Raw genomic sequence first — 20502 nt, 5'->3', positions numbered from 1 at the left:
TTCATACAAGACAACGAAAGATCGGTGATATTATTTATTTGTTTATGTTAGTAACAGGTGGAAAGTTTTTTCCAAGATGAATCACCGTTTGCCTTTTTTTCTTTAAAATGAAATCTTGCAAGTGATTCAACATGGCTCCCAGTTAAAGTTGAGTAACGATGAAATCATCCAGGCGTCTCTGCAGGACAGACTCCGCAGACATGAGCCAGCAGTCCAGTGTCGGGGGAGAGACTATACTGTAGTCAACAGCATTGGCCCTACAAAAGAAAGACAAAAATATAAAAAAAAATGTCATATATCTTTGTGTATAATATGAGTAATAATAATTAAAGCACTCTCTAACAGCTTTTTTTTTTTCAAACAAACTTATATATACCTGGTAACGTCAATCTCTTGGTCTTTGATCTTAAGTTTTGTTGAGGGAGTTTGTTGCACCTCCTCATAAACTGCTGGCTTTAGAGCTGGACACAAAGATGACAAACAATAAAGCAATGACAATAAAAAGCTGCCACTACAAGAGACGCAGCAAAAAATATTTGTCTTCTGACACTAATTATTTTTGACCTGATATCAAATCAAATCCAACATTTTCACCCACCTATAATTCCTGTAACGTTGTTGTCCAGTGGCTGCTGTCTCAAAACCGGCCAGAGGAATTCTACGCCATCCTTCTCATGAATATAGATGACCATGCGTGTGTCTCCAGCTCCAACATCTATTTCCTTGTCCCGCCTAATCACTGTCAAACTAGAAAAATATGCAATTTGTCTTAATTTTGGACTTGTTTGCACTTGTTTCAAAGGAAAAGTTTGACATTGTAGGAAATATGCTGATTGGCTTTCTTGTAGAGAGTAAGATGATAAGTTTGATACCACTCATGTTTGTACAGGAAATATGAAGCTACAGTCAGCAGCCAGTTATCCTAGCTTAGCATAAAGACTGGAAACAGAGGAAACAGCTAGCCTGGCTCTGTCCAAGGGTAAAACAATCTGCACCAGCACCTCTAAAGGCCCAGACACACAGAGCCGACGGCCAAACGTTGGCAGAAAAGGCAGTTGGGCTGATCAGTCTCCCCAAATTGGTCAAAACATTGCCTCGGAACACACCAAAGCGATGAGACGTAATACGTCTCCATAACAGCAGGCGGCGCTAATCTGTATTGTTCCCCAAAAAATGAAAACCGGCAGCTGATTGGATGAACGCGTCACGTTGGTCTTGTTTCTCCGGAAATTCAAAGACAGACTGTAACTGCCATACATATTATTTCTGTTATTATGTAACATGTTTTTTGTTACATTTATTTAATCATTCATGAAAACTGACTGTCGATGTTAATTAGGAACTAAGGTACATTTTGCGTTGCACACGGACACTTTTTGAGGTGCAATAGGAGAAACACACATGGAGTGAGAAGCATAGACTGTTTATAAGAATGGACCAACAGATCCCATTGCTCTGGACGGAGACCAGTGAAGGCCATTAGAAGCACTTTTCCGGTGATGGCTGAGCGTTACTGCGCAGCCTCCAACTGAGAGAGACGACGTAAATGTGCCGTGAGCAACGTGTCTGAAAGTTGGAAGTCTTACAACAGTAGCTGTGCCAAGAGAAATCTCAATCATTCCGAATATTGCAGAGACGGAGAGCGTAGGTATATGTAAGGAGATAACATAGACATTAGTAATTACACTTAAACAGCTAATGTGAGACGAAACTGCCTGCGCGCTTCTCCTGTACTATACGGTAATTCCTCTACTATGCGACAGTAAGTCGCGTGGTTATGACACAATCGTTAGCCTATTTTTACAAAAACGTCTGCTACGGAGCCGTATCGTGAGGTACAAGGTAATGGAGCCTTTTATACATTGTCGTGTTTCTTTAGAAATAAACAATGGACAAATAGAGTCTTTAAACGCTTCAGATGTAAAGTTATTCGCTGTCAAAGTGGCGCCAAAATGAATGGCAGTCAATGGAATGCTAACGGGAGGTGATGGCTTATTAGCATCAAAATGGCGCCATAGGAGGTTTGCGGTCCGAGGAGAAGCTTACCCCCTTGGTGAGAAGTTATTCTCTGTGTGTGATGACAAGAGTTACTCATGTTTTGAGCAGAGAAGTAAAGAAGATGTTTTTCATTTTTGTTTTTTGAACTGGGTATTTGCAAGTGAACTCATTCCCTCTTGGTTATATGTTTGAGTCTGACTGCCGGCAGTGCCTGCCGCGCCGATTATACATGTCAAATCGGCCAAAATGAAGGCCAACGGCCCCTCGGACGGACGACGGCACAGAACACACCGAACAGACTCAAGTCACTGACCTCGCCAGACTGTCCAACGGCCGATTATCGGCTCTGTGTGTCCGAGCCTTTAAGCTCACTAATTAACATGATGTATCTTGTTTGTTTAATCCGTACAAAAAGGTGTAGTAAAAACAACAAATCTCTGTTTTAAGGGGGGTGATGTTCCTGACTATTTCTTGGTCGGGACCATTACAATGCAAAGTCACCTTCCAGCTGTGATGAGATCCTGTCCAGTGTGGCGTGTCAGTGTCTGTCCCTCTCGTACAGTGATGACATTGGTGTCAACCTCAACATAAAGGTCAGTCTTGAAGTGGATGACAATCCTTCTAAAGCCTCCATTCATTACTGTATCAAGCTCACCATTCACAGACAGCTCTAATACAAAAGAGAACAAATGCAACTCAACACCACACTCAGTACACAGATCCTTCACTTAAGTGGAATTACCAGTACAACAACATAAAAAAAAATACTCCACTCAAAATCCCACTTAAGTAAAAGTACATAAGTATAATTAGCAAATTGTACTTGAAGTATCAAAAGTAAAAGTACTGCACTGTAACAGTGTAGTAGTGGTACTCAATCTAGGGGTCAGGCCCACAAGGTGTTAAGAAATGATTAATTTGGTAAACATAAATTTGAATTAATCTTTTGGTCTTTTCTCTAATCTTTGCTTTTTTGTGAAATATTAGATAATTCTCTTTAGACCAAAAAACAGTATTTTCAATGAAATTTTCAATGAAATCATCTGATAAAGTTAACACATACACATACACATCTGATAAAGTTGTTACACATACACATACTCATACAAGTACTTCAAAATTGTACTTAAGTATAGTACTTAATAATTTTATTTTATTTAATTTATACTGTTTATTGATCCCCAATGGGGAAATTACAATTTACACTCTGTTTGTTAGAAATCACTACACACAGGCCTGAAATACACACACATGCTCAGGACCTATTCATGCACTAATGGAGAGATGTCAGAGTGAGTGGGCTGCTAGTGCTGGACCAGCACCCTGAGCGGTTGGGGGGGTACGGTGCCTTGCTCAAGAGCACCTGGCAGTGCCCAGGAGGTGAACTGGCATCTCTCCAGCTACCAATCCACACTCTGTACTTCGGTCCGTACTGGGACTTGAACCACCGCCCCTCCGGTTCCCAACCCAACTCCCTACGGACTGAGATACTGCCACTTAATCTAATGCACTTAGTTACTTTCCACCACTGCAAACTAGGGGATAATTATGGGTTGATACACATTATATAACCGACTATTGACTGGGCTGTTAAAGGAATTTAAGAAAAACTGTGATGGCACAAAGAGTAACATTACTGACCCCTGTTGGGATGGTGAAGTAGTTTAAGGCGAACATCTCCAGTGACATCAAAGCAGAGTGGAAGAGACAGATTCTCAGTTTTTAGCAGAAACCTGTGGGAAAGAGGAACTAGAGAGGAACACAGAGTCACACAGCAGAAGGAAACACTGGAAATGATTGTTGCTCTCAACACCAATTTAACTAACTTAAAGGGGTGATAGAATGATTATATAGGGTATTTCACACTGTTCCTTAAGGTCTCCGAATAGGGTATGTAACATTCTATGCGCCCTAATGCAACCCTGTGAAATAGCCCTAGAATGAAACAAGAGTTTTTCTCCCTTTTATGGTATGCTCATGAATATTTAGATGAGCCACGCGCTGATTGGTTGGTTTACAACGAGCGAAGCTGAGGAGCAAAGACGCAATGGCCAACCGCACTCACTGGGACCGGCAGCTCGCGCTGCTCTGTACCCAGCGCACAGTGACCTTTTCTGGGGTAACTCACACCTGCCAACATTTGGTTTTCAAAATCCGGGAGATTTGTGCGGGGGCATGGCGGCTATTGTAAGTGTTAATATTAATTAAAACATAACTTAATTTATTAATATCAGGGAACATGCTTGCCACACTCGCAGTTACCTGGTAACCAGACCACCAACTACCGCTGACATGACAGAGCTCCACAACCGGCAGCTCATGCTGCTCTGTCACCTTTTCTGGGGTAATTGAACCACCAACTTCCGCTTACCTGGAGCACCATGACCGGCAGCTCACGATGAAATGTCATCAAAAGTGTCCGCATTCCCTGTACAGTCTGGAACACTGCATTTACGACCGTGGTTCGTTTTCAATATCCTTGAAAAACTTCCAAACTTTCTTCTTTGTAATTCCCGTGGAAGTACACAGAGCAGCGCGCAACTAGTGTCTGAGATCTACGCAACCTACATTCAGAACACCAGCTGGTCTCAGACTAGTGGTCTGTATGTCAATTTTGGGGCGTGACAAAGGTACAGACTAGAGCCAAATAAGGTACAGCCACAGAGTTGACGTCAGCTATTAGCTTCGTTGGGATTCGCGGCAGTTTCAAATTGTGAGATTTGCATAGGAAAGAGGTGTCACTGGGACTTTGAGGTTCTCTGTATGCCCATTTTACCCACCGAACTGTCGTTATTCAACTATGACAAGGTAAACTCAGGTTTGCATTCTATCACCCCTTTAAGATGAATTATAGAGTGTTTGAAAATGATTATCCAAATTCTTGACTATCATGTGGTGATCAGTAAACATTTGAGAATTACATTTACAGTAAAAGGTAAAAGCACACCTGTACTTGTGTGGCACATAAAGACTGAAAGACGGGTACCATTATGGTCTCAGACTCACAAGATTTCAAAGAACAGTTCAGTGTAACCCAAATTATCTTATTTTACTATTTATGGTCACAGACAAGAATCTCTTAGTAAAAGTACACCCTTCTTTACCTGGCCTTCTTTAACACCACAACAAATTACTTTGGGCTTATTATATGCACATGTATGTGTGTTACAGTATACACATGTGAGGCCTTTGTTGTCAGTCTTTGTTTCGAGAATTCTGCAAGCTAATGACATGAGGGCAACTAATATTTTTACCTCATAATAAATTACTAAACTTTTTGTATGATTTTGAACAGAAATAGATCAATTTTATAGAAACTATACCATGAAACATGCTATGTGTTTTTTAATCTACATTTTACCTACAAGTAATTTCACCACATCTATTTCTGCCTCAACCAATACCAAATGTCCTAGCTGTTGGAAATCTTTTGCAAACCATCTTTTGTTGGATCAGAACTGCAAAATTAAGTTTACCTGGTGAAGCTACCTTGGAAACAACTTGATCACTGTTGGTCGGTGAGCCTTTAAGGAATTCTGCTAAATGAACAGTGAAATTTAAGAATTAAACATCTGTTAGTATGTACATTTCTGTAAAAATACACATTTGTTACACAACAATATCTATATTTAGAAAGGCACAGAAGAGTTAGCTTCTAAAAACTATGAATGTTACACATTTTTAAGTTACTGCAGTCTAGTATTACAAATAGTATTCATCAAAGAAATGAAAATGTTGTTATTATGAGAAAACTAAAACTATTTACAAGACCTACATTTTGTAATTGCGATTAAACTATCCCATATAGTTGACAGTTTCATTGTAATTATGAAAGATTATATTGCATATTATATGTATATATCGGTACCAAACTAAAGAATTATGGGTAGAATGAAGGACTGTGAAGGAATATGTCTTTGAAGTGTCACCGTTCATTATAGTAAGGTTAATGTTGATAAACTAGTACTGATAAACTTGCACTGTTGTACAAGGACTGAATGGCTTATGGAAATGTCCAGAGCACCCCTTATTCAAGCAGTACCACTCACAAGACATGCTGAGCAACACATTATTGTCATACAACTTGCATGATCTCTTCAATATCCTTGCAAAAGATTTCACAGCTCAGAGCCAAGGCCCCTTGCCTTCACCTGCTGGCAAACCACTAGAATTTGTGACACCACAGGTCGCCTGCAATGTCCCCTCCAGGTGTGTCTGCAGGAGGGGACCAAAGTTTCCCTGATCTAAGCAGTGTCTTGTGAAATACATTTAGCTAAGAAGAACAAAAGATTTACCCATGAGGTGATAATTACACTGTTACACCTTTGTCATGAATGCAGATGTGGAATAAACCTTGCCTTAGTCAAATTTCAACAAATTTTGGATGTCACTCAAGAAATGTGAACAAATCTCGATATACAGTGAAATATGTACACGAGAGTAGTCATATCAGAGCAGTGCACATGTGTACCCATACCTGCAGCAAATAGACGTCTATCTATTAAAAGGAAAAAATATGTTAACATGACATTGTGATACAGTTGTTAAATAACTTTGAAATAGTCATGATTTCTAAATTAGCTTGCACCGTCCTCCACACTCAGTTTTTCTGCTCAGTTCTTTTTTTTACAAAATGAAAACAACGCATTGTACTGCAAAGAATGCAAATGTGTACAGTACACATGATATATGTATGCTGTAGGGCTATATACATCATATGAAATACATGTTATTAGTAATTAATGAATAGTCATGAATCTGTCATGTCAGAATGCTGCAGATGTGTACTTAAGTATTTATGTCTTACCTGGTATATGTTGTGCTGTTAAAAAGAAAGAGATGATAACAGAAAAGTTGTTAATTTACTTTGAAATGGTCATGGTTGTAGATTAGTTTGCTGTAAGTCATGCTGTATCAAGTTTTATTCAAGTGGAATAATATAACGTTATTTCACATATGGGAGAGTTAGACAGTTAAAACAAATAATATTACTTTTAGAAAGAAACAAGTAATTCAGGAGATAATCCACCCTGAGAGAATTTATAGCTGGGAGGGGTCAGTTTAGCGCCATTTTGGTATCTCAATAAACATTTCCTTAGTCATATTTCTACAAATGTTGGATGTCACTCAAGAAATGTGAACAAATCTCTATATACAGTACAATATATACACAAGTGTAATCATATCAGACCAGTGGACATGTGTAACCATACCTCCGGAGAGACCACTACCAACACCTTGAGAACGACCCCTCGCTGTTAAAAGGTAAAAAGATATGTATCTATGTCTTACCTGGCATAAGTTGTGCTGTTAAAAAGAAAGAGATGATAACAGAAAAGTTGTAATTTACTTTGAAATGGTCATGATTAGTTTGCTGTAAGTCATGCTGTATCAAGTTTTATTCAAGTGGAATAATATAACGTTGTTTCACATATGGGAGAGTTAGACAGTTAAAACAAATAATATTACTTTTAGAAAGAAACAAGTAATTCAGGAGATAATCCACCCTGAGAGAATTTATAGCTGGGAGGGGTCAGTTTAGCGCCATTTTGGTATCTCAATAAACATTTCCTTAGTCATATTTCTACAAATTTTGGATGTCACTCAAGAAATGTGAACAAATCCCTATATAAAGTAAAATATATACACCAGTGTATTCATATCAGAACAGTGGACATGTGTACCCGTATGTCCGGAGAAACCACCGCTAACGCCTTGAGAACGATGCCTCGCTGTTAAAAGGAAAAAAGATGATAACATGACATTGTGATACAGTTGTTAAATAACTTTGAAATAGTCATGATTTCTTAATTAGCTTGCACCGTCCTCCACACTCAGTTTTTCTGCTCAGTTCTTTTTTTACAAAATGAAAACAACGCATTGTACTGCAAAGAATGCAAATGTGTACAGTACACATGAGATATGTATGCTGTAGGGCTATATACATTATATGAAATGCATTATATTAGTAATTAACGAATAGTCATGAATCTGTCATGTCAGAATGCTGCAGATGTGTACCTATGTGTCCATGTCTTACCTGGCATATGTTGTGCTGTTAAAAAGAAAGAGATGATAACAGAAAAGTTGTTGATTTACTCGGAAATGGTCATGGTTGTAGATTAGTTTGCTGTAAGTCATGCTGAATCAGGTTTTATTCAAGTGAAATATTATCACGTTTCAAATATGGGAGAGTTAGACAGTTAAAACAATAATAATAATAATATTACTTTTAGAAAGAAACAAGTAATTCAGGAGATAATCCACAGTGAGAAAATGTATAGCTGGGAGGGGTCAGTTTAGCGCCATTTTGGTATCTGAATAAACATTGCCTTAGTCATATTTCTATAAATGTTGGATGTCACTCAAGAAATGTGAACAAATCTCTATATACAGTACAATATATACACAAGTGTAATCATATCAGACCAGTGGACATGTGTAACCATACCTCCGGAGAGACCACTACCAACACCTTGAGAACGACCCCTCGCTGTTAAAAGGTAAAAAGATATGTATCTATGTCTTACCTGGCATAAGGTGTGCTGTTAAAAAGAAAGAGATGATAACAGAAAAGTTGTAATTTACTTTGAAATGGTCATGATTAGTTTGCTGTAAGTCATGCTGTATCAGGTTTTATTCAAGTGGAATCACGTTGTTTCAAATATGGGAGAGTTAGACAGTTAAAACAAATAATATTACTTTTAGAAATAAACAAGTAATTCAGGAGATAATCCACCCTGAGAGAATTTATAGCTGGGAGGGGTCAGTTTAGCGCCATTTGTTTGGCCAGGATCCTCTCTCCCCCTTTTTCTTTTCCGTTTCTTTATCCTGCTCATCTCTACGGCTGACAGTCCTGTCAACCTCTTTTCAGACTTCCCCTGCTTCTCCTGAAACCCCCCAAGCCAGCCTAAAGTGCCCTGTGCGCCCGGTACTCAGGTGGATCCCCTGACCTCCAAAGAAAGCACTGAAGATCTGAACCCTAAGTGGCTGCTTCCAGCTTGAAGCTATTCCAGTCTGTGCTATTCCTGTGTGCCGACACTGCTAAAGGTCAGAGAGAAGAAACAACAGACAACTGCCATCACCTTTACAGTCACAACTTGGTTGTGAACCGGAAGATTTCCTCACTGTCGATTAAAAGATGGCAGCGCCGCTATATTGAATTAATTGCAACCGAGTCGAATTGAATCGAAACCGAATCGAAGCCGAGGAAATCAGAGACTTCCCAAGCTAATCCATGCAAGGGCTTACGCCCCAACATCCGCCTGCCTCTCCCCTACAGCGCAGTTTACACTCTGACCATCCATCCGAGTAGGTGAATCTTTACTTTTTCTGTGATCGTGGTTGATGCTCTTGCTTAAGAGTGATTAGGGTATGTTACATCAGGAGATCTCCCATCAGTAATCTTTTACCTCCCAATAATCTCGCAGCAGCTGAAGTGCATTCATTCGTTTAATGTGTGAATGCCAAAATTTCATCTCCTTTTGGTTGTCTCCTTTGTGACTACAAAGCTATCAGTCTTGCTTCCATTACATTCATTCATAGGCCTATTTTTAGATAGCAGTAGGCGTAGGTGTGTGTATTCATAGTAGTTAAAGGTGCTCTAAGCGATGTTGGGTGACGTTACTTCTTGTTGACGTTCAAAGAATTTTCAAACTAAACGAAGACTAGCTCGCTCCTCCCTCCTCCTCATCCCGTTCCCTCCCTTCTGTGCTTCAGCGCACTAACCCCCCCCAATCCTTCTTGTCCGTTATTGGCTGAACACTGGAACACGGTTTGTGTATGTTTGCATGGTCCAGGTTGGACCACTTTGTTTTTGTTGGCGTATGTGGACCCTAGGCTGTCTACAGAGACTGTGTTTTTTTACAGTGTGTTTAGGGGACCGGCAGCTCGCAGATAGTGAGGAGATGTTTGCTGTATGTGACAAAACATGTTGTAGCCTAAAAAACGGGTGACATCGCTTAGAGTACCTTTAATAAATCACTTGATTACATGTTTTGTGTGTGTGGAGCATTACGATCACTGGACACAAACTCAGGAGCAACCTTCAGAATTGAGACTTAATTATTGGATAAGCTATTGATTTTCCCTTTTCGCTGGTGGATTTCGTGAAAGTTAAATTTAACATTAAGGTCATAAAACCTTTTTTTACATTCAAGTGACCTCACTGCAGCACAAATATTCTAATAGCCCAGTTTTTCCTGAAAAAAATGATGTTCATAAATTGACTGTAGACAACAGATTTGATGTTTTACAAGCTTTTTTAGAAAATAAAACCAGACGGACAATGAACTGTAAAAATGACCTTAGGTTTCTGAGTGTTAAACTTTCATTTCCATTAGCACAAAGTAGAGAAAATAAAATAAAATAAAATACATTATATTACAAGTCTTATTAAATCAATTGTGTATCTGTTATGTCAGAACGGCGCAGATGTACCTATGTCCATTGGCATAGGCCAACCACCTGGTACTGTTAAAAAGATAAAATGAAGTTAAGATAAATAATAAAATAATAAATAATTTACATTGAAAAAGTCATGATTTTTTTGTTTGGTTTTTCACATAATGTAAACAACACATTGTTCTGTGAAGGATGAGAAGATGTATTCATGAGAGAGAATGTATGCTAAATTACATTGTATTATTAATGAATCAATAGTGTATCTTTCATGTCAAAACAGTTCAGATATGTGTACCTATGTACCTACTGTATGCCTTACCTGGGAAAGACATTTGTGCTGAAAAAGATGATAACATGATGTTATTTATTTACTTTAAAATAATCAACATTGTATGTCATTTGGTTTCATTTCCATCAATGGTCTGCTAATTTTGCAGACACTTGAGTATTAGCAATTAACGTTTACATTAACTGAATAAATTATTTATTTTTTCATACATACATATTTATGTCCAGTTCCATACCCACACTTAAAATTTGATTTATTAGTGAAACCCACTGTAGACAGGAAATCTACATGTATAGTTGTAATTGAAAATGATAACTGTATTTTTACATTGTGATTACACCACCTGTTATCAAGTCGTGCTGGTGTGTTTTACCTGGAATAATAAACTTTTGACACTTGATTTTGCATTGTGTTTGTTTTGTTAATGTTTGTGTTGCTTACGAGTAAAGGAAACGCCGTATCCCTGAAGAGCCATCCCCACAGTATTTTTTGGCAAGGGTCTATGCCCTACAGGAGATGACAGTGCCTGTGTTCTTTCACCTTCCTTAGGTTTATGGAGCACATCTGTGTTCTCCCCCAGAGGCTTGGTGACCACCATGGATGTAAGTGGGGTTACAAAGCTGTACTTCAGCGACAGCTCTAAGGCCTCTTTCTTCACGTTCTCCTTCTCAGGTCCAGAAAACAGCAGCCTGGGTCACAAATTGTGTCACAAATTCAAACATTTGACATGACAGTAAAGTATGATAAAGTTAATTAACAGCTAACACTACTTTTGATAACATTGTGTTGTGTTTGTTGTGTTAGTGCTGAAATGATTGTTGATGGTAACATAACTGTGTCCATTGATCAGACATCCAGTCGCATTTATTGGCCATATAACTGTCTATGTGGGAATTTTCATATATGTACATGGATATTTCCATGTCTAATTAGTATACCAAAGTGACTTTATTGAGAGAAAGCAGTAAGAACGCTTGGGCAATGCTCAGGTGGCGATATAACTTTACATTCAAAGTGAAAATTAAAGAGCTTTTACTGCATAATTTGTAGTTGTGGAAGCATGTAATTTTACTGTGAAGAATAGAAGTACGGTCCCTGATGTGTTGACAGCATTGATGTTAATTTGGGCGACTTGTAAATACGGTTATACCATCCATGTATGTATTATGGTTAAAACCCCCGAAAAACCAGCAGTGCCCAGTGAGTTCTTACAGCGGGAATAAAAGGGTGTGCGAGTAAGGGTATAAAGCACGGATAATTCACCGGTATTAGATTCCTTTTTTTCGACTCTTGTAAAGACAAAGCTAAAGTACAGTAAATAGTAAAAATTATATTTTGTTAAAAAGGTAAATGGACTGTATGGACTGTATTTTTATGGTGCTTTTCTAGTCTTACCGACTATTCAAAGCGCTTTTACATAGTACAGGAACCATTCACACACATTCATACACTGGTGGCCGAGGCTGCCATACAAGGTGCCACCTGCTTATTAGATAAAAAAAAATCACACACATTTACACACCGAGGGTGCAGCATCAGGAGCAATTTGGGGTTAAGCATCTTGCCCAAGGACACTTTCGACATGGCACTACAGGGATAGGGATTGAACTACCGACCTTCCGATTGGTAGACAATCGCGCTACCACCTGAGCCACAGCTGTCGATATCACACTCACTCTTTCTCCAGAAGCTGTTTGACTGTGAGGTAGGCCCAAACCCTCTGGATGTGGCTGTCAAAATCTGTCCCAGTGTACTCCACGGTGGCATTTGTCTCAGAAAACGTCACTCTTCTATCCCTCTGTCATAGTCCAAATTAATTATTATGTCAGTATACACAAGGGCTTTCACCAACCTTTCAGAAGATTACAGCTGATGTGCTGTGTGGAGCAATCCTTACCGAAATGGCTACAACTTGTGGAGTGAAGGTTTCAATGTCGTTGTCAGTGATCTGACCGGCCACCACAATCTCAGAGCCATTATAATACTGGCTGAAGTTAGTCTGGGTTAGATTGGTCCCTCCATTATAGATCATTGTCACATCTGTCAACAGAGGAGTGGCCACCTCTTCATAGAAACCCTGTTGACATACGGTACAGTATGGACGCTGTATGAATGTTTATCTCTCCACAGCCAATCAGGATACATTTTATCTATGGAAATTAAGCAAATCACATGGTAAACAGAGTATTTATAATGTGAGCAAGTTAATTAAAAATACCTTCAGCTGTAAATCAGCGTCAGAGTCTTCGTAAATCCGTCGTGCCACACCATTGTTCTGCAGCGACATCTTCTCAAGGAACTCAAAATTGACATCATAACCAAAACCAAGACAGTAGAGTGGGAACTTGTCTGCAATATCCCTTCTGACATTTGATTGTATTAGTTCAAGATTTGTCACCCCTGCAAAGAACCAAAGCATGGGATTTAAAAGGGCAAGTTGAGCTCAAATTCCCTCACACAGTAAAATGTATTTTACTTTTTTATACCTTCTTTATGGCCAAAGGAAAATTTTAACGTCTTCCAGGCTCTTTACAGAGTGGAGGAGTCAAATAATCAATTTAGTCATTTTTGTCCAAACCGCAGCATTAAGCAAAATGAAATGAATAAATCAGCTGTGCTTGCATCACTTTAATTTCATGTGTTTTTATGTAGCCTACCATCTTAAGTCCTTAATGTTAAGGTAATGTTTCTATGTAAATTAATACACCAGGCTGAACACACATGTTCCACTCCTCCTTGTTTACCGTATTGTTTTAATGCATTCAAGCTTCCCCTATAGTCTGGATCAACGGAAGTGCATTTCCAGGATAATTGCCTGTGGATGTACCTCACTTTCCACTCTCTGTGTGTTGCCGTTCTCAAACTCTGTTTGTTTTGGGAAACAACAACAAACTTTGAGCTAGCAAGCACGTTGGGCTTTCGGTGAAGCGACCGATAGAAAAAGCGGTAGGTGACTTTAAACGGTTTCTTCACAATGCCTGAGTTGAAAACGCATCTTGTTGTCATGTAAGGGCCCTGTTCATGTTGCACAGAAATTTTAATTGCATTTTGTGTTTTTTAAGAGGCACAAAGGCACTCTTTAGAACATGCCCCCACAACTGGCATTTTAGCTTACTGGGAGCTCTGGCCATTACCTGCAGCAACTATAGGTTGCTAACACCCATTTTGGTCGTTTTTTTTCCTATTGACAGTACTCAGTATCAAGATTCAGGTAATAATTGGCCGGATTTCTTCTTTAAATAGATCATGTTACTGTCAGGGATGCACCGAATCCAGGATTTGGCTTCAGATTCGGCCGAATATTGGGTTTTTGACAGGGTTCGGTTTCTGCCGAAACTTAGAATTTTTTTCCACCAAACCCTACGCGCGCTATGCTGGTCAACATAATGACATCGCCGTTGATTACCGGAAGGTGTTTACGTAGGTGGACCGTTCAATGCAGTAGGCTGTGAGAAAGTGAAAAGGGAACTCGTGAGCAGAAAAAGTGTTGTTTGGCAGTACTTTCACTCAAAAGAAGGCGATTCAAGTCGAGCTACATGTTCAATTTGCAATGCCGATTTGTCTCGTGGTGGCAAGGACCCTGAACAATACACAACATCGCCGCTGTTAAAACATTTGCGTATGAATCATCCGAAAGAATACGAGTTGTGCAAAGTTGTTTACTTCATTAATGTGTTTACTGTGTTAAAGGACAATTCTGGCGCAAAACGAACCTAGGGGTTAATAACAGATGTGTACCCACTCTGTCGCTCTCTGGGACATGTTTTCATGCTAATTGATTACGTTTGTAGCTTGAATGAAGCTAGCGCGGACCGCTGATTAGCTTACAACGCTAGTATTCGGGGCACATGTGTGTTTTATTGTAACCTGAGGTTGGGTCTCCATCGGTGAGAAGTATGACGATAGACGCTGAACCTTCTCTGGGATGTGCATTCAGCATACGTGCTCCTTCCAACACTGCTGCGTTAATGTCTGTGGCTGAAATGGAATGAAACTATGTTTCATTACTGCCATTGCTAAAATAGTCACATACCTTCATGAAATATTTATTAAAAACCTCACCTCCTCTCTCATTAATATTCAGTGCAAATGTCTTAGCACTCTCCAGGTTTTCCTTGTTGGCCTGAACAAGTTCTCTTTTCCAGTGAAAAATGCTGCTATCAAAAGTGATAAGACCAAAGTGGTCATCCTCTGCCAGGTCATTCAAGATGTGGATTAATGCTATTCGGGTCTGGGCAAAAACATGATTCACACATTAGAACTTTTATTCAAGTAAGAAACCATGTTATATTATTTGTTTAACGTGTTCTTAAATTGTGTATTTAATAAAGTTTTCTGTAAAGTGAATCACAGACATAATTAACTGACATTAAAACATCCAGTGCTACAGTCACAATCCGTCACAAACTTAACTCTTCAAATGCTGTACCTGTTGCATTTTTCTGCCCCTCATTGAGCCACTTTGATCAATAACGAAGACAACATTTTTTGGTATGCGGGAAAGACTAGATGGAGCAAAGTGATGAACAAAGTATCCAGCTGATGTCTTCGGGGGAGGAAGAAGAAAGTTAAGGTAACAGGGCAAGATAGCCATTTAAATAAGTACGGTATTTTTAACAATGCTAATAGACCATTGAAGTCATCCAGGAAATGAACTCTTGCTTTACCTTGATGTCTCCAAGTGAGGTGTCCCTGTTAACATCATAAACAATAACCAGATCTCCATTCATACCCTGCTCTCCACAGCCATCACATGTTTTCTGTTGGTCCTCTGTTGGGTAGAAATACACCCATGCCTGGAAACAGGATGAAACAGGTTTTAGAGACTCTTGATGGATATGGAAGTTAATGAACAGAGTTCATCGGCCAGAAATATGAGCCCTCTGCATTTCGTTCAATTTTATTAGATTCAACTGTATTGTCTCTGCACAGAGTTGAGCACTACTTGTACAACAAATGTATGCAGTTTGGCATAACAACAAAGTGAAAACTGAGCCAATGTGGATAAAGATATACAGTATTTAAAAATGAATAAATTATACTAAGACGTGCACAAGGATGAGCAATAAGACAGACTGTCCAGGGCCATTTTGTATACTGTGGTCAAACAGATATTCTTTTATTACCAATATTAGTAAAATATCGTTCAGAACAAAGATAGCAATGCTTCACTGCATGTACCTGTTTGTCTGCATGTGTTCTGGTGATGGCATTAGCCAGGGCGTTGGTGCTTAGTCCTCCTTTAATCTCGATGAAATTGATGCCAGCTTTCTCATTAATGTACACATCAACCTGGCATTGAGAATAAATTAAAGAAGAATAAAAAACTTTGAAGCTTTGATTATGTAAAATGTTTTTTTAAGATGGATAGAAACCAACAGGAAAGACATACCTTGAAGTCTTTGACAGGCTGCATGGGTCGAGCGTGGATTTGCAGCTCGTACTTGCCAAGCTTGCGTTTCAGCAGCTCCTCATATGTGAGTTCAAAGGTGACCTTTTTGTGGGCAGCCACAGTCACAGCGGTCTTAAATTCCTCGAGGGTCCTCCCTACAGAACTGCAACAGAGACAATACATTAAAGCAGTGGTCCTCCTTCTGACCCCTTTACAATGGAACAATGACACTTATGACCTCGCATCACAGGTTACAGTGTGGATGTGAGATGGGAGTAATTCAACTAAAGAGTGACATTTCCTTCTCAAATTATTTCATTTGAAGAATTTCAAAGACCTGAAGGCATTAAAGTAGCCATATTTAAAAAGAAAAAGGCAAACATTTGAGAAAAGTCAGATTATTTTTCTCCTCCTTTTTCCTGAAGGACACACAAGGCTCTTCTACAAAATAAGAAATAAAAACAAGCTTCATTAGACCTGGCAATAAACTGATCCACTGATCTATGTACCTGACAAGCCCAGCGCTTTGGCCACGGGACACAGCCTCAGTGTACTGCTGCTGAGCTTTCTCTTTACCTTTCACAACACCATCGTACCATTGGCCATCTATAAACCTGAAGAAGAACATCAAAAAGCTTTGTTTATATACATACTCCTAAATAGCCCATGATTAACTTTCATGATGCTTTATTTTAGAAGTCAAAATCCTGTAAAAATCATTTTTGCTTCACACACATTCTGAATTTACTGATGAAGGCATTCTTGGGTATCTGGACCTGGAACTCTATTTCCTTTGAGTCGTCCATGCGATTGGCCACGCGGCTTGTGATGACCGTGGTTGCATAACGACTGGTCACTGTGGAGTTGATGTGAAAGCTGTAGATGTTCCAGTCGTCCTGAGCAAATACAGGAGGAGGCACATTTCACAATGAAATAAATGGCTTGGTTAATGTCGCTGGCTGACGACCAGCTGACCAAAGATCAGATGATGGTGGAAAACAAAAATGTGTGGGTGGCATCAGTGAAATCTTGTTGGTCTAACTGCAGAACCACCCCATTCTCATTGTTTTAACCATGGTTTCACATGGCAATGTGTCCCAATACTCCTGAACCTTTACCAAGTCTTAACTCTAAAATGTAAAGTCAGGGGCACCAGCTTTTCCTGAAACAAATTTACGGCCCGACGAAATGAGTAATACACACACGCACGCATGCATGCATGCACGCACGTACACACACACACACACACACACACACACACACACACACACACTCTACAACTTAATACTTCTACTTCACTATATCTCAGAGACAACATACCAGTGAACCATACTGTCCAGTGAAAACCTAAATTGAATGGCCATATGTAACCATACATTTGAAACATGAGTTTGTGATAAAACTGAAGGATGAATGGTTCCTTTATGGGTTGAAAAAATTGTCCTACTTCTTAAGCTAACTAAACTTTTTTTTAACCGTGTTGGATCGGCTGTAAAATGCATTGTCACAAAGCTGCAAACGGCTGTTTTTCTGAGCTCATGAAACGTTATTTTTTAAAAGAGAGATCTTATAGAATATGATGCATTGCTGTAGATTAAGCTACCCAACAGTATATAAAAAATTACCTTAACCTTAAACATCTACAGCAGTAAAATGCAACAAACACATAAATGCAGCAGTACAGTAATATCAATCTAAAAACATCTTATATAATAATAAAACACAAACAGGGACAGTTTTACTGCACAATGTTAACATTTACTTATGATACTTGCAGTAAATTTAGCTGATAAAGGTATTGCATGCAGGACTTTTACTTGTAGTCGAGTATTTTCAGGGTTTTACTCAAGTAAAGAATCTGATTACTTCCCCCACCACTGGTGTCATTTCACATGGCAATCACTTGCACACTCCCAATACCAACAACTTTAAATCTTAACCTGAAAATGTAATAATTATGGGGACCAGCTTTTTTAACCCAATATGAAGTTGAGTCCCCCCATTGTGACTGTTTCCCACTGAGTAATAGCCAACACATGTACACACACAATAACGTCACTTGTCACTTAAAAAGACATTACATTGTTGACTTACAATAATTCCCTGGAATTTTACCGTAACCTAATTGAAAATTATATGTTCAATAGAGTCAGTTTCCTTGCAGTGTAGTGGTGTGTCCTTTAAGTTTTGTGAACTCACCTTGTTTGGTAGTGTGCTAGCCAAAATCAGCAGCAGCCCAAAGAGGGTGACTTGCACCACAGCTCTCTCCATGATGTTTCCACCAGAGTGCAGCCCAGGCAGTTCAAACTGTCTTTTAAACTTAAACAGACAAGGACAACATGAATGTGTACATACGCTGTTTTTTAAAAGGGCAAACTCCACTTTATCTCTCCCTTTCAGCAATCCCTCACTTGCACAACTACACACAAAAACGCATTCCCACCCACTTACAGTACCTCCTCTGCATACTGCTGGCAGTCACACACACAGAAATAGTCACGAGACTCACTACAGGATGAAAAAGCAGAAATTTATCAGAAATTCAACTGCTTATGTGAACTTTACTGTTGACATCGGCAGTCCAGCTTGCCCACTTTGCCAGCCACAACATTGGTTTGAAAACTTAAAGTAGAAAGAGATACATGGACAAAATGTGGCTTTACATACAGTATGCTGTGTTTATGAAACAAGTACATGACCAATATTGTATGGTGTCAAGCAAAAATGAATTTATTATTTCTGTCTTCAAGTATGTACAGCTTTTGTGAAAGAGTACTGATCTGACGAGGTCAGGAAATGGGGAGACAGGTGATACAGCAGCAAAAGGAACCATCAACCTAGCTTTCATTGCATTAAAGAAAACAGGAGTTACTGTGTAAAGCACAAAGAAAATAGCTACATAGATGTTCTCAAGAAAAATAAAAATAATCTACATGTCATCATGGAAACAATTCTGTCTTCAAGACAAAATATTCAGGTTAAATCAAAATATTGTCACACTGTGCAAACAAGGAAGGTTTTTAAAAGCGGCACTCCATCTGTCTTCTGTGGCTCTGGAAAGAGCTTTCCATATTTTGAAAAATGACCCTGATAATGTCAGCAATGCTATTGAGTTGTATTATGGGAAATGTAGGTTCCAGCATTCCTGGAGCTTGACCAATACTGTCTGAATCATTACTCCAAACCTACTTCTTGACTACATAGAGTTTTTTCGCCACTGCTTTGTCTTACCAAAATACATCAACACATTGATGCATTTAACAAACTATTCTTCAGAACGACATTTGCTAATGGAAGTTAAACAAGAGAAGTAAGTATTGAAAGTGAAAGAGTTGTTTCTGAGACTGCACTATTGAAATAACTGATAGCGTAATGATTGTTGGAGGTCTTTGAATTAAGTAAGCCATAATACATACAATCAGCTGTATGAGCCAGATGATCTTGTGAGGCCAGCATTGAATAAACATAATTTAGAAAACCTATGCATTGTACAAATGAGATGTCAAACAGTTGTGGCTTCTCAATAATTCACATTCTTCGTGTGCCTCTAACATTGTCATATCATCAACATGTATCAAACAACACTCAGTAATCTCTTAAAAACCACAAAGGCAACCATATGTAAAGCTACAGACTGCATTAGTCCAGGTATGGCATAATTAGGATTTTGACTCGTATGGTGAGTCCTTTAGCCCTCCTTGACGTATGGTTTCAATGCCAGTTTCTCCTGTTACATCCTGTAACTCACCACATCGACCTGTGCACATTTAGAATATCAGTGTATTCATGCAGGCGGTGGTGCAGGTGGTAGAGCAATCCCACGAGAAAAACACTTCAGTGAACAAGATTTTGTTTTACAATTTGTGATATTTTATGAACTGCACCATGACCAGATTATAGTGTTAAATTATGTTTTGTTGCTAAATCAAATATGTGTCAATCCACATTCATTATTCAAATCACATACTTTACCTTTGGAGGTGAAAGCATACATAGAATATCTCATGTCTGCTTTGGATCTAAATGCTTTTCTTCATAAAACTGAAACTGCAATTCAAGGCACTCTCGCAGGTGTTTTTTCACCTGAAGATAAAATTCAAGTTCATTCAAATCTCTATAGGATATTTCAAGCGCTTGTGCTGGAAGCATTTAATAGATGAAAAATGAAAACTATCCTTGGACTGAAAGAGCAGAATAAAGCATCCAGTCCTAGTGACCGGGATGTCAAGTTTTCACAGTGATGGCATGATGGTGGCTAACAAGGTGTTGCTTTAACACACATATCTGCAGCACCGACCAATGGATTATCTAATGTTAACTGTACAAACACAGGAGCTATGTACAGATTAACAATAATTCATAAAAACACACGGCAGCCTATACAGCCTATATATATATATATATATATATATATATATAT

At 38.9% G+C, this 20502-nt stretch overlaps 1 protein-coding gene and 1 long non-coding RNA gene across 2 annotated transcripts; both read right to left on the bottom strand.

Annotated features, from left to right (window-relative positions):
- On the bottom strand, positions 1-18417 carry LOC116041552 (inter-alpha-trypsin inhibitor heavy chain H3-like). The gene is made up of 27 exons (XM_031287493.2): positions 18282-18417; positions 16818-16978; positions 16592-16696; positions 16083-16245; positions 15872-15982; positions 15358-15486; positions 15120-15236; positions 14753-14921; positions 14558-14668; positions 12909-13090; positions 12588-12767; positions 12367-12488; positions 11132-11379; positions 10721-10738; positions 10438-10470; positions 8529-8543; positions 8039-8053; positions 7683-7730; positions 7291-7305; positions 6806-6820; positions 6476-6496; positions 5475-5537; positions 3640-3747; positions 2500-2668; positions 599-747; positions 377-461; positions 1-257 (listed from the first exon to the last, which is right to left on the bottom strand). Exons 1-27 carry the CDS (start codon positions 18351-18353, stop codon positions 143-145), a joined length of 2739 nt encoding a protein of 912 aa, XP_031143353.1. The 5' UTR covers positions 18354-18417; the 3' UTR covers positions 1-142.
- Positions 3957-4651, bottom strand: LOC116041650. The gene is made up of 2 exons (XR_004102995.2): positions 4333-4651; positions 3957-4107 (listed from the first exon to the last, which is right to left on the bottom strand). It is a non-coding gene; the product is annotated as an uncharacterized LOC116041650 (long non-coding RNA).
- Positions 18418-20502: the final 2085 nt, after the last annotated feature.

The sequence above is a fragment of the Sander lucioperca genome, chromosome 6, assembly GCF_008315115.2.
Source record: "Sander lucioperca isolate FBNREF2018 chromosome 6, SLUC_FBN_1.2, whole genome shotgun sequence".
Lineage (NCBI taxonomy): Eukaryota > Metazoa > Chordata > Actinopteri > Perciformes > Percidae > Sander > Sander lucioperca.
Note: the sequence above shows the minus strand (reverse complement) of the source record. Positions and strands in the feature narration are given on the sequence as shown.

Bases quoted from the DNA above. Each gene is read 5' to 3' on its own strand.
- LOC116041552 (XM_031287493.2), bottom strand. From the start codon at position 18,353: ATGGAGAGAGCTGTGGTGCAAGTCACCCTCTTTGGGCTGCTGCTGATT. The intron at 11,380-12,366 runs GTGAGTGTGATA...TTTGTGACCCAG, and splicing joins AAACAGCTTCTGGAGAAAGA to GCTGCTGTTTTCTGGACCTG. The intron at 462-598 runs GTGGGTGAAAAT...CTTTGTGTCCAG, and splicing joins CAACGTTACAGGAATTATAG to CTCTAAAGCCAGCAGTTTAT.